General features: G+C 43.4%; 1 protein-coding gene across 3 annotated transcripts in view; it reads right to left on the bottom strand.

Annotated features, from left to right (window-relative positions):
- Nucleotides 1–318: 318 nt before the first annotated feature.
- The window catches only part of SLC38A6 (solute carrier family 38 member 6), a 62168-nt gene continuing 46473 nt past the window's right edge, over nucleotides 319–16013 (bottom strand). For 2 of the 3 annotated variants that reach the window (XM_035104298.2, XM_035104308.2), the window contains 8 exons: nucleotides 11942–12007; nucleotides 11452–11505; nucleotides 10584–10663; nucleotides 9129–9229; nucleotides 8623–8747; nucleotides 7024–7168; nucleotides 6820–6914; nucleotides 319–4721 (listed from right to left, as the gene is read on the bottom strand). In XM_035104298.2, coding sequence (XP_034960189.1) covers nucleotides 4641–4721; nucleotides 6820–6914; nucleotides 7024–7168; nucleotides 8623–8747; nucleotides 9129–9229; nucleotides 10584–10663; nucleotides 11452–11505; nucleotides 11942–12007 — 747 coding nt within the window. In that variant the 3' untranslated portion in view covers nucleotides 319–4640. The remainder of the gene's footprint in view (nucleotides 4722–6819; nucleotides 6915–7023; nucleotides 7169–8622; nucleotides 8748–9128; nucleotides 9230–10583; nucleotides 10664–11451; nucleotides 11506–11941; nucleotides 12008–16013) is intronic. The other variant, XM_035104289.2, reaches the window with a different exon arrangement.

Raw genomic sequence — 16013 nt, 5'->3', positions numbered from 1 at the left:
CCCTCACTGCGAGAAGCCAAGTTACAGGGAACCAGGCAGAGGGCCTTCTCAGTAGTGGCACCTGTGCTGTGGAACGCCCTCCCACCAGATGTCAAAAAGAAAAACAACTACCAGACTTTTAGGAGACATCTGAAGGCAGCCCTGTTTAGGGAAGCTTTTAATGTTTAATAGATTATTGTATTTTACTGTTTTGTTGGAAGCCGCCCAGTGTGGCTGGGGAAAACTAGCCAGATGGATGCGGTATAAATAATATATTATTATTATTATTATTATTATTATTATTATTATTATTATTATTATTATTTTATGAACGAGCAATGTGGACAGATCTGATCCTTTTTTGGAAATTAAAAAAAACACAGAAGGAAAATTTCCAGGAACTTCAGAAAAAAGGGGGATGCCTCATCATGCCCTGGGGGGATAAGGCAACAAGTAATAATTGATTTACAGCTGTCTTCGCTTTTTGCACAAGGTGCGTTTTTGCCATGTTATCTATTTAGGATTTTCATCGTACAGACCAAGACAGCTGAGAATAACTGCAGAGCTAAGCCTGTGAATCTGGAGAATTAAGAGATCCTGGGAAAGGAAGGGGGGATGAAGACCACTTGTCACGGCTACAAAGTGAGCGCTTAAGACTATGCTTTATTCTATCTAGCGCATGTGAGTTGGCTTTCACGCCAGCGAAGTATTTTTTTTAATAGGGCGTGTATGCGAGAAAACAAAGCACGCACTGCTTGGTTGCAACGAAACCTTAAATCGGTTTGGAACTTTGGAACTTCTTGCCTAGTGACACCAGCCATTTACCATCGCTTGTACAGTTTCTGACAGCTGCTAATAACATTTCTGTTCAGGCCAGCCTTATCCAGACATGTAGGAGTTGACATGTAACTTGAATGTTTTTAGCTTACTGTTTATTTTAATTATAGTTTGGTTTTTAACACCTGTCTTTTATTGACAATGTTAATGTTCCTTTTAATATTTTTTTGTGAACAGGAGTGGTGGAGGCAAGGGGAGAAGGAGAGCTGCTGTGGGTCTGAAGTGCTGGCTTCCAGCTAGGCTGCCAAATCCGAGGCAGGTCTCCAGTCTATTTTAAAAGTGCTTTTAGCCCATGGCTAGATCTTGTGCATGCCAAGTCCTCAAGGAGAGGTGCACCTATTGACAGACAGTGCAAGTCCTGTAAGGGAAGCAAAAGGTCGTCCAACTTGGAATGGAGAAACCTCACAGAAGACCTTGGGGCATCGAGGGTTTTTTTGTGCTTTTGGCAGGAAGTTCCAGCACGCAGGCAGGAGTGCTCCGGAGGCAGGGATGCTTTTGTAAGCTCTCAGCCAAAATTAAACTCCTTCCATCCATCTGGAAATAATGAGGAACTCCGCACTCTGAATTCTTGCCATTCCAGTATAAGGTTTAATGTCATAATTTCATGTTAAGCTCCTATTTTCTGGAGAAACTCGCTTCCTTTGAGCATACGGTTTTCAAGACAGATGAAAGGCTCTCTCGGTTTAAAATACAAACCATCCCTTGGGACGATTTCGGGGGGGGGGTGGAGAGGGGGAAATGTTGTTGTTTCTACTCCATGAATAATATTGGCTTTGCCCAGAAGTGTTCGCAGCAAAGCTAATCTGGAGGTTCTCCCCCTGGCATAAACACTGTAAATAGGAGTGGTGTTTACAAATCAAGATAAGTTTTCCCACGTTTGTGACATTGTTAATTAATGCTTTTCATAACTCAAAATAAGAGGCAATATTCTCCTGCCCTCTGGAACACTCATGGCCACTATATACTGTGTGTGTATATATATATATATATATATATATAGAGAGAGAGAGAGAGAGAGAGAGAGAGAGAGAGAGAGAGAGAGAGAGAGAGAGAGAGAGAAGAGTGTGTTTTTATTGATTTTCCAATATTGTTCCCATAGCAGCCTCATCATAACAATACCAATTTTATCCAATATTGGCTACAATATTTTGGAGCCAACCACATTCATTTCATGCAGGTATGAGCAGTGGCAGGACAATACTTCTGACCTACCTTACAGAATTGCTGTAAGGATTATTGAGATAATGTATATGAAAAGCTTTTCGCTGCTAGCTTTCTAGGGGAGGGGGGCAAGTTGTATATTCTTCCAAGTCTTTTTAAGCCTTCTGACTGTGGAGGAGACTTTGTTCCCATTCGTCATTAGGCTACCCTTCATCTCCCTCTTGTGATTTTGGCTTTGCTGCTTATTTGATGGTTGCTGCTTAATTTTTTTAAGTTTGCTGTCTTCAATTGCTGCATTTCTTTTTGTTACCCACCATGAAGGCCCTTTGGCACAAAAGGAAGAATAAAAATATTTTAATGAATAAAAGTATTAGGAACACTAATTCTCAGGCGATTCTTTCCCCTTTCTCTTGCTTTGAGGTGCAGGATGGCTGCTTGGTCTCTATTTTAATAAAATATTCTCCCAGCCACTACATTGCTTTCTCCAATGGCACCCGATTCTCCCTTAACACAGTTCCTTCTGTTCTCTTCTTTAAAACTGACTCAAAATACATATTCCATTTTGGGCTATGCAATTTCAGCCGATTCCATCCCTGGCGTCTCCAGATAGGGCTGAGACAAACTCCTGTCCTGAAACTCTGGAGAGCTGCTGCCAGTCAGTGTAGACACTACTGCGCTAGATGATCTGACTCAGCATAAGGCAACTTTCTATATTCCTAGTCCCTAGTTTTCTAAACTTCAATGAAAGCGGTGTTTGGACCAAATCAAACTTGGAAGGTTTTGAAGTGATGCAGTCACTTCAAGGTTTTGCAATAGACCAGCCTCCCCCAAACTGATGTCCTCTAAATGTTTCAGATCGCAGCTCCCACAAGATCTAGACAGCGCCGATTCAAGCTGGCTGATCTTCTGGATACCGTCCAATTGTCTTGCTTGAAAGTGCTCCCACTTGAAAGAGACCCCTTCATATAGAAACATACAAGTTGGAAGCGACGCCAGGGGTCATTTAAATGACCATCCAACCTCTGCTTAACTGTCAGTAAGTTTTTCCTGATGTTTAGTTGGAATCTCCTTGACGCCAACTACTACTGGTACCCTCCAGAGTAAGAAAAAACAAGCTTGCTCCATCTTCCATGTGACAGCCCTTCAGATAGTTGAAGATGGTTATCCTATCTCATCTCAGTCTCTTTTCCAGACTAAACATACCCAGCTCCATTGAGCATTCCTAATAAGGCTTGGTTTCCAGGCCCTTGATCATCTTGGTTGCCTTCCTCTGCTGCAGAAAGCTTCTAATCCTGCTTTCTTCTCCACCACCCCAATCCCTGAACCACCTTCTCCTAGATGTGTAATATTTTCAAAAGCAGGGAGGTATTGAGAAACTAGAGGTATCACCTCCCCCCCCAAAAAAATCTAGTTATTTGTGAATTCTGAAGTGCTGAAGAAGAAGAAGAAGAAGAAGAAGAAGAAGAAGAAGAAGAAGAAGAAGAAGAAGAAGAAGAAGAAGAAGAAGGAAGAAGAAGAAGAAGGAAGAAGAAGAAGAAGAAGAAGAAGAAGAAGAAGAAGAAGAAGAAGAAGAAGAAGAAGAGTAGTAGTAGTAGTAGTTTGGATTTGATATCCCGCTTTATCACTACCCGAAGGAGTCTCAAAGCGGCTAACATTCTCCTTTCCCTTCCTCCCCCACAACAAACACTCTGTGAGGTGAGTGGGGCTGAGAGACTTCAGAGAAGTGTGACTAGCCCAAGGTCACCCAGCAGCTGCATGTGGAGGAGCGGAGACGCGAACCCAGTTCCCCAAATTAAGAGTCTACCGCTCTTAACCACTACAGGGACTGTACCGTGTCAATTTAATACACATGGTTTGAAATAGGTCTGTATTGACATTAAGGATGATTCATAAGATGGGATCTTTATCATTAATTGCACTGAAGTATAAAACGACACATATTTTACAGTTCAGTTATGAAGTCAGGACACATTGGCAAGGCACAGTAATTTCACCATCATATTTTACTCCTCTGTTGAACTGTAAATTGTCTCATATGGCAGGCTTTAATCAAACTTATACCGGGCCTGGTTTTGATCTGCAAATCTAAGCACTCTGGAAGAAGGCCGGGGAGCCTTTGCAAGCTGTTTCTGTGAAACTGACAGTAACAGGTGTAGAAAGATTTCAGCAATTTTCAACCAACCTTCTGAGAAGACCACCTGTCTTGCTGGATTTTAGTAATAACGATTCCACATTTTGACACAAGACACATGATTATTCACTAATTGGCAAGGAGCAATTCACAAATGATCTTCACATGTTGTAATCTCCACTAGGTCCCATTATGCGCCTAAGACCAGATCTAGGCAATGTTAACACAATGCCATTGGGCTCCGAGTTTCCTTGCTTGATTTCATTAGCTACTGCATGCAGGAATTAAAATATTAAAAAAAATGGGAGTGAGGAAGAACTGTGGAAATCCTCCATCTTCTCTAGCTCCAGCATAAGTTTGCAGGACCACAAAGGCTGCTTTGGTGAATGAAGAGATAATTGGTCGGGAGTTTGGTTTGTGATGGTTTTCAAAGCCCCAGGCAGTCTCTTTATGGCATCCAACTTGAGTGATTTTGCTTTAGACGTAGCCGGAAATGATCATTTGGGCTGCTGCGAAGGTGGCAGGGATTATTTCACTGATGAATCCAATCATAAATGATCAGTACTAAACTGACAATACCAAACAAGAGGCCAAGAACTAGCAGTGCACATGCCTGTGAAGAAAATCACACGAACGGTTTAATCCTAAGCAGGAGAAACCAATTTACTATTCTGTTACACATACAGAGTGGAGGACAGAAAATCATTTCACCTCTTAGGTGGTAGAAGCTCTTAAATGGTTTCAATCGAAACAAACAGGATAAAAAAACCCTCTCCTTGGTATGCAGACATCACTGAGAATAAGACATCTATTCACAAAAACTGCACTTGTGGCTAAGGAGACGATTACACCAAAGAATTTGCCCTTTCAACTGGGTAAGGCTGCAGTGAGCTCCAAGACAGTAATGGCTAGACATAACTGCATATGATCTGCTATTGGTGATTGGGGGGGGGGGAGATAAAGAAGATTGCAATCAAATTTAACTTAGATCGCAGGTGCTAATGTCACATTTTGAATTTTCCGCGTCCCTTTTACAAGAAAGTCACTACAGCTCATTTAGCAGAGTGCATGTTTTAAATGCAGGAGGCCTCTGGATCATAAGCCACCAAGCTCTCAGGAAGAAGATAAAGAAAAGACCTCTGCCTGGGGGCCCTGGGGAGGCGATGCCAGTCAGAGTAGGCAATACCAGTCTTGACATGGTATAAAGCAGCTTCATATGCATTGCAGGGGGTTGGACTAGATGGCCTTTGGAGATCCTGTCCAACTCTATGATTCTATGTCATTGTACAAACCTGCATTATGCCTCTTTGTACGGAAGAGGGCATGCAGGAGAGGCCACACAGCAAGTTTATTTATGGTGATATTTCCTCTGAAAAGCACAGGGCAATGTACAGCAAATACTAACGCAGCTCATTATAACATATTAAAAACAAGCAGAAACACAATGCTACATAAAATCTCAGAACAGTCAAGTGAGGAATCCAGAGTTAATAATCCAGGCCTGGATGAAGAACTATCTTCTCAAGAGGCACAGAAATACTGACACAGTGTCGGGGGGGGGGGGGGGAGTGCAACTCTGCGGGGAGGAAATTCTATAAATGCCGGCCAGGGGAACGTGCAGAGAAGGCACTGTCCTGTATCATCATAAAACGGGTTTGCCTGCTGTTGGGACCACAAGGAGCACCTCCCTCACAGATCTCAAGGCATGGGGTGGCTGGCAATGGAGGAAGTGCTCATTAAGTACCTGGGTGCCCAAGCCATTTAGGGTTTCAAACATGAAAACCCAACACCATGAATTGGGTCCAGCAGTTCACGGCAGAAATGGTGATTAGCAAGCAGAAATGGGAATCTTTAAAACTATGCCTGTTTACGGGAAAAGAAACACAACCTCCTTCCGCGGAGGAATTTCAGCAGAAGTGAAATGGCCACCTATTAGAGATGTCCTGCCAGAGTGGTGCATACTCTGGTTATTTCCTGCTTGGACTACTGCAATGCACTCTATGTGGGGCTACCTTTGAAGGTGACCCAGAAACTACAACGAATCCAGAATGCGGCAGCTAGACTGGTGACTGGGAGCGGCTGCCGAGACCATATAACACCAGTTCCTACGTTGGCTCCCAGTACGTTTCCAAGCACAATTCAAAGTGTTGGTGGTGCGGCCCAGTATACCTGAAGAAGTATTTCCATCCCCATCATTCAGCCTGGACAATGAGATCCAGCTCCCAGGGCCTTCTGGCAGTTCCCTCCCTGCGAGCAGCAGAGGGCCTTCCCGGTGGTGGCACCCACCCTGTGGAATGACCTCTTATCAGATGTCAAGGCAATAAACAACTATTTGACTTTTAGAAGACATCTGAAGGCAGCCCTGTTCAGGGAAGTTTTTAATGTTTGATATTTTATTACTTTATTGTTATTATTATTATTATTATTTAATAATAATAATATCTGACCTGCCCAGAGTGGCTGGGGAAACCCAGCCAGATGGGCGGCGTATAAATAAATTATTACTATTATTATTATTATTACTATTATTATTAGAGATGTGACGGCAGACAGGTTCATCTAGATGACCATTGGGGTGTCCTTCAATGTTATGATCCTAAACTCCTTGAAATGGCACAAGTCAGAGAGGGCCATGCACTTTAGCAATTGAATTGCTTTAAGTACCCTCCACATTAGCATTCCAAAACAAAGAACTTAAGTCGGCATCTTACCCCAAGCTTTTGTCTCGATATAAAATCCTCTGTGCTAATCTTCAGATAAAACAGCCCAGGGTATACAAAGAGCAAGCAGGTGGATGTGGTTGAGCCTTTAAAAAGATGGGGGGGGGGGAAGGGGAGTCATTTAGTCACAGCAAGGCTTGTGTGCAGATTTTTTAAGAATACAGGATTGGGGAAGATGAAAGCACAAAAACTTACCAACCACTCCAAAAAGGTGTCTGATGTCAGGCACATACATGGCAATCAAGAAAACTGTCGCATTGAGTGCCAAAGTGACGAGGATGTGGCACATCAGGGAGAAAGGAAGATGTGAAAAAAATACCATCATCACAGCCTTCCTCGCCTGCGGAATTCAAAGGAGAAAAATAAAAGCCTATCAGACCGGTAATAAATAAATAAGTTCACTGGGTGGAATTCAACGTAGCACCAAGAGGGGTATTGCATGCATGGAAAGAGGTCCACTCACAGAAGAGGGGAGGCAGGAGGAATAGGGGGCAAGGCCCGCCTTGCAAGTGGACCTTGTTCCACACTTAACAACTTAATTGAAGCTAACAAAAGACTGTTGACTTGCACTGAGGACCGATATCTTAACACATTACACATAAATTGTGTGGGAGCTGTGATTAGCTGCAGTTCCCTATTGGGTATGTACTAGGTTGTAAACAGAGGCGAGGGCGATTGGGGGGGCTGACGGGGGGCTGACATCACATGCAAGACGTCGAGAGGAGCTGGGGGGAGGGGGAGGAGATGAGCACGGCGGCAGCTTCAATGGCCGGTGGCTCCTCCTCCTGCCGCTGCCACCGGAAGTGACCTACTTTCCTCTTTGTGGCAGGAGGAGGAGGAGTCAATCCCTGAAGCCATACTGTGCTCTGCTCTGCGTTCAACCTCCTCCACCCGCTGATCTTTTTGGACAGGGGGGGGCTGGCACCCTCCCAAAAAAGTGGGGGGGGGAGGTCCCAGCTCCCAGAAGTTGGCACCCTTGGTGTGAATTCTGGACTTGTTACTACATAATGTGTGAGTTGGCCATAAGAGCACTTGCAGCTAATTGAGGAGTCTTCTTGCTCACGAGTGTTTCCTTATCTGCTTTTCCAAACAAAGGGGGAAAGGTATGCCATGGGGGGGGATAAAACAGCTTTCAGGAGTCTGAATAAGTGATGAACCGCAGCATTCCCCTCTGCTGATACTCTAATCAAATGTGCTGCCACCTCCCATAAACGCGATTCATTTTTTAAAAGAGGTTTGGAGCCAATGTTGTGTGACATCTACTTTGGCCCCCAATACAGCGGGAGATTTCAGAAATGGCTGTGACCAGCAACAGTTTTGTGGTTTTCTACAATCCCTGTTAAAAACTTAAAGTAAACTCCATGTCAGGAAGATCCGTTTTGAGCTTGCTTGCAGGAAATCATTAGCAAAGGCCACTTCTTGCTGACTCCTATTTACATTAAAATGCATGCTTGCCTTAAAACCAAATATGAAGAAAACAGAAACAAAACAAAAAGAATCAAACCAAATAAACTTTAGGAACGCCACATTCTGCAAACTGCAAGCAATGCTGTGAGTCAGCTCAGATCTAAAACTCGTTAAAAAAAGAAGAAGAAAAAAGAAAGAAAGCACAAATTAGCTTAGCGGTTTAGGCCTTGTTCCTTTGCCGCTGTGAGCGGAACATACACAAGCACAGCACTCTGATCCACCGCAAGACAAACGGATGAGACAGCCAAGACTAGGATGGCGGGGCCTGCAAATAATTAAGGGAGCCACTTTTGCTGGGCCAGCAATCAGGTCTTTTGCAATACTTACAGGGAAGTGGATTAGGGGCACCGTCAGCACCACCGCAAAGAGGATGCCCAGTTTTACAGTCATGATTACAGTGTCATGGGGCAGGTACGTGCTGTATCCTTGCAGCAATTCTGAGTCCACGTGGTCTGAAATTTTGGAGGGGAAAGGTTATTAAAATGGCAAGCCGCAATCTGAATTGGACCTCACCCATACAATAAACAGCAGGCGCGTGCTTTTGCAGGGGCTCTCAAACTGTTCTGAGATTGCTGGGAAATAAGCAGGGGTTCTTAAGGTGAAAATTAGTCAGGGTATACAGTACAAGATTCCCTGAAAAACTGCCCACTACTGTTTTAAACCTGCTAAGAGCAATTGTAGAAATGATACTGGGACATTTTAGGGACTTGTTCAAATGGGATGGCAGCACCAGCCCCCCTGTTAAGACAGTCTTAAGCCTAGTGGGTCACACGATTGCACAGGCCTGCCCCATCACTTACGAAGAAACAGGAATTAATACTTTAAAAACATACCATAAAAAGTGAGGTATCCAAATAGCGCTGACACAAAATAAACCAGAAAGCTCAGGCTAATCCCAGTGTTGGCTACCTTCTGCATCCTGCTTTTGGATGGACTACGAACACACAGAGAAAAATATGACATTATTTAAGACTTTAGGAGGAGCAGTATGAAAATGCAGGAAAGAAGTTGCTATTGACTGTTTCACAGTTTTCCCAATGTGCATATGAAACAGGTTTCTGGGCTGGTCTACCACTAAGACCATGAAGCAATTCTGAATCTTCAGGGGATTTTAAACTGTCGAATCTTAATTAGTCAACTGAATGCTGCTTTCAAATGGACAATCCTAATTGCTGAGTAGCAATTAAAATGTCACAAAATAACACGCACACTTTAAAGTTCTCCAAAACTCTTTATCAGGGAAGATGTTACACAAAGTGCGTGGGTGGGGGGAGGAGAGAGGAAAGAGAACAAAACAAAAATAACAATAACAAAATTGCCTGCATCCAGACTTAGATTCAAGAGGGAGAGTACAGACAGCCTCTGTGAGGTCCTGCAGGTCTCAGGACACACCTAGAAACGATGGCTGGCAGGAAATTTTTTGAAACATAGGACCGGACGCAGTTCATAACACCCACCAGCAGAAGCCAATGCAAATTTTTCCAGTAGTTTTCTCCTCTCTTCCCCCCATTGGCCCTAAGGGGGGGGGGGAGATAACCCTCAGAACATGGGGTGGGGAGAAAGCGGGAATTGCTGTGTCTGTTAAGCTGAAATGCTTATGCTGAGGGAATGAATGCTATAGTGCTACGTTGAATACCTCCCAGAAAGTCTACCAATTACGCAGATCTGTTTCCAGCCTTAAGTGAAATACGTTGGTCCCTTGCTGGGCAGAGAGCAGAAGTAAAGAGAAACAGGGCAGGCTTTGTGTTAGCGTAGCTAGAGATTAAAGTTAGGTGGTATTTTAGGCAAATAAGGCAACTGTGGCCCAAATGGAGAGGTGTACCTACTGGCGGGAGGGAATGTAACCCTCAAAAAGTCCCTTTTCAAAAACATCTGCCTTGGATCTGAACAGATTTTATGTATGTGTTGTTGTTTTACGCTGTACACACACATGCAATTGCTTTGACAGGTTTTATATATGTAACTTCCATAGGTAAATTGCTTCAAGATATCTCACGGGAAGCAATTCATAAATGAAATCAGTGATGATGGTAATGTAGCCCTTCCCCATCTTGGTCAGGGATGATGGGAGCAGTAGCCCAACAATATCTGGCCACTCAAGGTTGGAGAAGGCAGCTTTAGAGGACTGGTCCAGTGTATTGGGAGAATCAGACATAGAATAAAATTGGCATTCCTTTTGAACATGGATGCTAAATGAAACAGGAAGCTTATGTTCTGAGAATGGCAGCAGTCAGAGCCAACAACATTTTTTAAAAAAAAATGGTACGCGTTTACAAATCACATGTTACCTTTGGAGCTCGCAATAAATTGGCAATACTGATGTATGGCAGAGAAATGAGAAAGCCATCGTTGGAATGGCATATGCACTCTGCCAAAAAAGAAAAACGGAAAAGTCACGCAGCTGAAATGCAACCTATAAATATTTGATACTGATTTCTAAAACCTTCCTGGGTGGTTTCTAGACACATATTTAAAAATGCTTGTGAAAATGCTTTAAAAAAAAAGTTGTGAAAAATAAATTGAATTTGCCATAGCTAGTGTCACATTTGTATACTGCACTTTAGAACACACTTAAAACTTTTTATTTGCAGCTGTATAGCTGAGCCCATAGACTATCACTCAAGAGTTATGATGCTTTAAAATGACTGTTTTTAATGCTTTATTTTGTTGTTACATACACCTTGGGCATTTTTTTATGGAAAGGTAGGATACAAATGTTTATAATGAAATAAGAGCTGGATTGCACAGATTCTCAAAGGGCTGCTGAGGAAGGACCACAGCTGAGTGGCAGAGCAACTGCTTTGCATGCAAACAGTTCCAGGTTCACTCCCTGGCATCTCCAGGTAGGGCTGGGAATGTCCCGTCTGAAATTATTCTGCAGAGCCACCACCAATCAGGGTAGACAGTGCTAAGCTAGATGGACAATGGCCTGATTCTAAATTAACTCTTTGTTTTAGCCAAATGTCGACAGGGCTTTGAACAGTTCAATTCCATACTCATATTATCTTTGTTACCTGAGCAGGGTGCAACACACACAAGGAACACACACAAGGAAATGCACAGACTGAGAAACCCTGGCTTAGCCTGATGCTTAAATACATTTTTGCAAACTCTTGTGATCTGTTGTGATCTGTTAAGAGGATGATTTAATATTACCTCTGCGGAAAAGTTAAACAGCGCTGCTTTACAATCTTCAGTAGAATTTGAGACCTGTGTAGGACAGAGAGGCAAGAAATAAGACTCACCAGCTGGCTTCCCACCCATAATTTTAGAACAAATACTTCAGCTTCAGCAAGGTGCTGACATTATTGGAAACGTACTATACACTGGGACTTCCAAGTCTTTCTGGAACCTGAAGCTGTGCAACATTCAGGAGTGGAGGGCATAGACATTGCCTGCAGTGCCGCTAATACGCTATTTTTCACAAATACGTCACAGTCATAAAATAAGAGCCTTGGATACGACGACTATATTCACTGTATGGATCCGAAGATCCCACTGCATCAATGTAACGCATTTCTGCTGTTTCTGTGCAATTTCAAACAACAAAAAATAATTGACCTAACTTATCATTTTACAGTTTAAAAAAATGCAGTAAGCACTTTTACAATCAAAGAATTACAGATAAGTCAGGAAAGGTACATACCTGGGAGAACCCCACAGCAAGCTTTGGTGGCAGAGGGCAAGGAATGGACCACTTTTTAATTATGACCTGTAGAGAAAGAATACAGTTAACACTTTGCAGACAATGGGCAGGATTCAACTAAGTTGTCACACACACAGAATGAGGTCCACTCACATGCTCTGGAGCAGGCATCTCCAAACTCAGCCCTGCAGATGTTTTGGGACTACAACTCCCATCATCCCTAGCTAACAGGACCAGAAGTCATGGACAATGGGAATTGTAGTCCCAAAACATCTGGAGGGCTGAGGTTGTGGGTGCCTGCTCTGGAGGGTTGGGGAGGAATCCAAAACAGGTTTAGGGGGTGCAGGGGGATGGAAGGGTGGCAAAAGTCTTATTGTGCAAGCAGACTTCATTCCCAGTGTGCGTACTCTGCTCCCTGCTATGTTGAGTTGCACCCTGAGCTAGGCTAGGGGTATAGCTAAGTCACACCTTAGCTCTAAAATGTAGCAATAAGCAGTGGAAATAATGACTTGTTCAGAGAGCAAGATTGGAGATCTGAAACAATGGTGTTCCATTAGGGAACAGAATGCTGGGCTCTCTACGCATTATTCTAATATGCTAGTAACTCTAGAGTACTTTTAGAGCACAGCTCTGTCATTCTTAGATCATACATACTCCCCCAAACCCTGGAAGGTAGCTTATTATTGTTACTCCCGTAATAAAGGTGGGAAGCAGGCTGCCAAAGATCACCCAGGTGGGATTTCAACCCGCCTGATGGTCTCTCAGGGCTAAGCCCATTTCTGTAGCCAATATTCAGTTTCTCTCTCCCTCTCTCTCAGGCAATAATCTGAACAGATGGCTCGCCCTAAAAACCAATCACAGAAAATTACAGTAAATGTAAAAGTATTGCTTCCATATGCCTGGTGAAGATTTCCCCTCCGGAACACATTAAAGTGTATCTGCTTGTGACAGCAACAGATGATATGCAAACCGCCGTATTCATTTCAACATGACATTTTTCCAGCTTCAAAAATCAAAACAAAAAACACCAACTAGCTTGGAAAACTGAACTGCATTTAATACACCTTCCAGTATTTCAGTGCGGCAAATGGAAATTTTATATAGATGTGGATTTCCAAGCAGCAGCGTAATATATAATGATAAAAAAAACATTTATATAGTGTGTGTGTGTGTGCCCATACCGGTACTTGGCTCCTAATGTGCCACACCGACACTTTAGGGTACACAAAATGGCTCTAGATTCAGAAGAAATTCCCTTGACTACAGTAATTAGAGCCAGAGAGAACTTTCTGCATCAGATTATGGCTCAATGGAGATGGAGATTGAAGATCTGGATTCAGATCCCAGGTTGTGCTCAGTGGGTGACCTTGAAGAACGTAATTTTCTTAAAAACTAAAGCTCCCCCTCCCCATTTGTAGTTATGGCCTCACTGGTTTGCACAAAGGAGTGTGAATAAGGTTTAATTTCAGATACTAACAAAAATGCTACATTAAATTCTAAGCAATATACAGGCAGATACAAAATCGTGCTCCTGAATCGAACTTCATGCAGACGCATGAATGCTTGGGGAACACATGTGTCTCACTTTAGGTATAAGGTCAGCAACCTTGGGCTCATTCTCTTAGGGGTGAGTTTTCACTGAACTCTGTGGGATTCACTTCCGAGCAATGACTGATAAGGCTGAACTGTATTCAACAGCATTTGTGGTCTTGATAGCACACTCTGCGTTCCTTCCTGCAATATTCATTCTTCATCTTCCACCATGTTTACCCTTTCCTCTGCCGCATGCACACGATCGCACCTTTTTAGGCTGCATTAATTCATCATCCTGGAAGAGCTGCCAAACAGGAGTCAACAAATATTGTTGCCAGGCTGCAGGTGGTGAGCTCCTACCCCCCCCCCAATGTCTAGCAACTGCCTGTCTCACTATGAAATGAGAGATGGGAGAGATGGATGTTATCTCCGATCTTCTGCTGGGCTTCTGCTTCCCTGTGACTCTGAAGCTCAGCATATGAAAGATGAGCCCCTGCCCCTCTCCTGGGTCCTTTGTGCAGGGGAGTATAGCAGAGGTGGTGGCAATCGCAAGTAATGGCTAGCTGGCAAGGCCAGCCAAAATGTGTGACACCCCCTCCCTCCCTCCCCTGTGACTAATCCAGTTCTATACTGAAGCCAAATGCATAGTATGGCTGCAATACTAAACCCACTTGCTAGGGAGAAAGCCCTGTTGAGCAAAGTGAGACCTACTTCCAAGCAAATGTGTATACGATGCCTTTGTGCAAGGAGGGAATCCCTTTTAAGCTTCAAGGAACATAAGATTCGTAAGGAATGCAAAGGCTAAGGCTCCAGTTCTTAGAATCATAGAGCTGGAAGGGACACAAGGATCGTCTAGTCCAGGCTTGTCCAACTCCCAAGAGACTGCGATCTACTTCCACTAAAAATAACTGGCAGTGATCTACCCATTGGATTGACCAAAGTTGTTGAGCTTTTTGGGGGGAGCATTCATCAAAGTTGTTGAGTGATTGACCACGATCAACCAGGGACGCCCCATGATCGACCGGTAGATGGCGATCGACCGGTTGGACATACCAGGTCTAGTCCAACCCCTTGCCATGCGGGAATCTTCTTGGCCAACATGGGGCTCATATCCATGACCCTGAGTTTTCAAGAGTCTCATACTCCACCACCGACTGAGCTATCCTTCTTAATTGAGGACAAGGCTGATCAAACCTGCCTCCAGCGCCATACTGTGTATTTGTCACTTTTGAAACAGAGAGGAGTTTGAAAAACAGACTGAGTCTGGAAAAACGGCTTGTTGTTCTAAGTTTAAAAACTCAAAAACAAAACAAAAACACAACCCATTGGGAGAGCTCAAGGAGCTGAAACATGCTGGGCAAAAGTAGACCAAAGTCCATATTACTGAATGGGGATTCAGTTAACAGGACGCTGATGCTGAAGATTACCATCTCCTAGACCTCTACAACGTATTTTGGAATTCTTGACAGGCACTGCCCTTAGGGAGCTGCTTCGACAGCTTTGAAGTCTGATGTTATCACATGGTTCAGTTCCTTAATGGGTTGGTTGCCTTGCACTCTGGATGGCATTTTTTTTGCTGGATGCCCTATACGTGATTTTTATCTTCTTTAAAACAAAACCAAAACAAAAAACAAAAAACTAAGAAGAAAATTGGTCCACGTTATCAAAGACCTGCATACAAGTCAATGCAAGCTAAGGGCATTCCTTATGATGCTAAAATAACAACACTGAACTCTTAGCACAGAAGGCTTAAGAGCAAGGCAGTTCAGCTCCTATTAAGTGCAGGCATGATTTCATTCATTCATTTACTTTCATTTCTTCCCCAATCCATCCACAGGGCAGGTAGCGGGCTTTTAAAAGAAAAGGGAGCGGGTAACAGAATAAAGCACCCAATTAAGTAATACACACATGTATCTGTGTGTGTGTGTAAAATCAGCCTTTGTTTTAAGTGTAAAAATGCCTTCTGAAATTATAAAGTATGTTATCTACAGCGACAGGGCACATGGCACCTCATTACCATGTTGCTCCTTAATTCAAGCCATTAAAAGCCAGCCAATCTTCTCCCTTCCCCCAGCAAAAGAAGAAAGAAAACCACAGTAAGTCAAAACAGCAAGTCCAGACCACTCAGCAGGTGGTGATTAATCTCATCCTGGGCCTTAGGCTAGATACCCCAAAGGGAAGAGGAGGGGAGAGGCCATTTGTTAAGGGGTTGTTTACTTTTGGAGAGTCCCTAAATAATGGGGGCAATGCAGCTGACCTTCGCATTCAAGGGCCTGCGCAGCTGCACAGTGACTTGAGAGGTGATGCACAGGCAGCCAGTCTTGTACAAAACTTGGTTTTATCACAAAGCTCGAACTTACACTGAGGACAAAGAAGAAGAAAAGTGTGCCACGTGCAAAAAGATTTGAGGGGAGAGGAACAAAGCCACTATTTCAACTACTATTTCACAACTGCTGATGGACCTGCTTTCATCCAGACTGCCACGTGAAAATATGCATGTGTTCTGCTCTTATGCCGATTATCCAAATCAATTAAACAG

The sequence above is a fragment of the Zootoca vivipara genome, chromosome 1 (genome assembly GCF_963506605.1).
Source record: "Zootoca vivipara chromosome 1, rZooViv1.1, whole genome shotgun sequence".
Taxonomy (NCBI): Eukaryota; Metazoa; Chordata; class Lepidosauria; order Squamata; family Lacertidae; genus Zootoca; species Zootoca vivipara.
The sequence above is the reverse complement of the archived record's forward strand: the minus strand, read 5'-3'. Positions and strand labels throughout refer to the sequence as shown.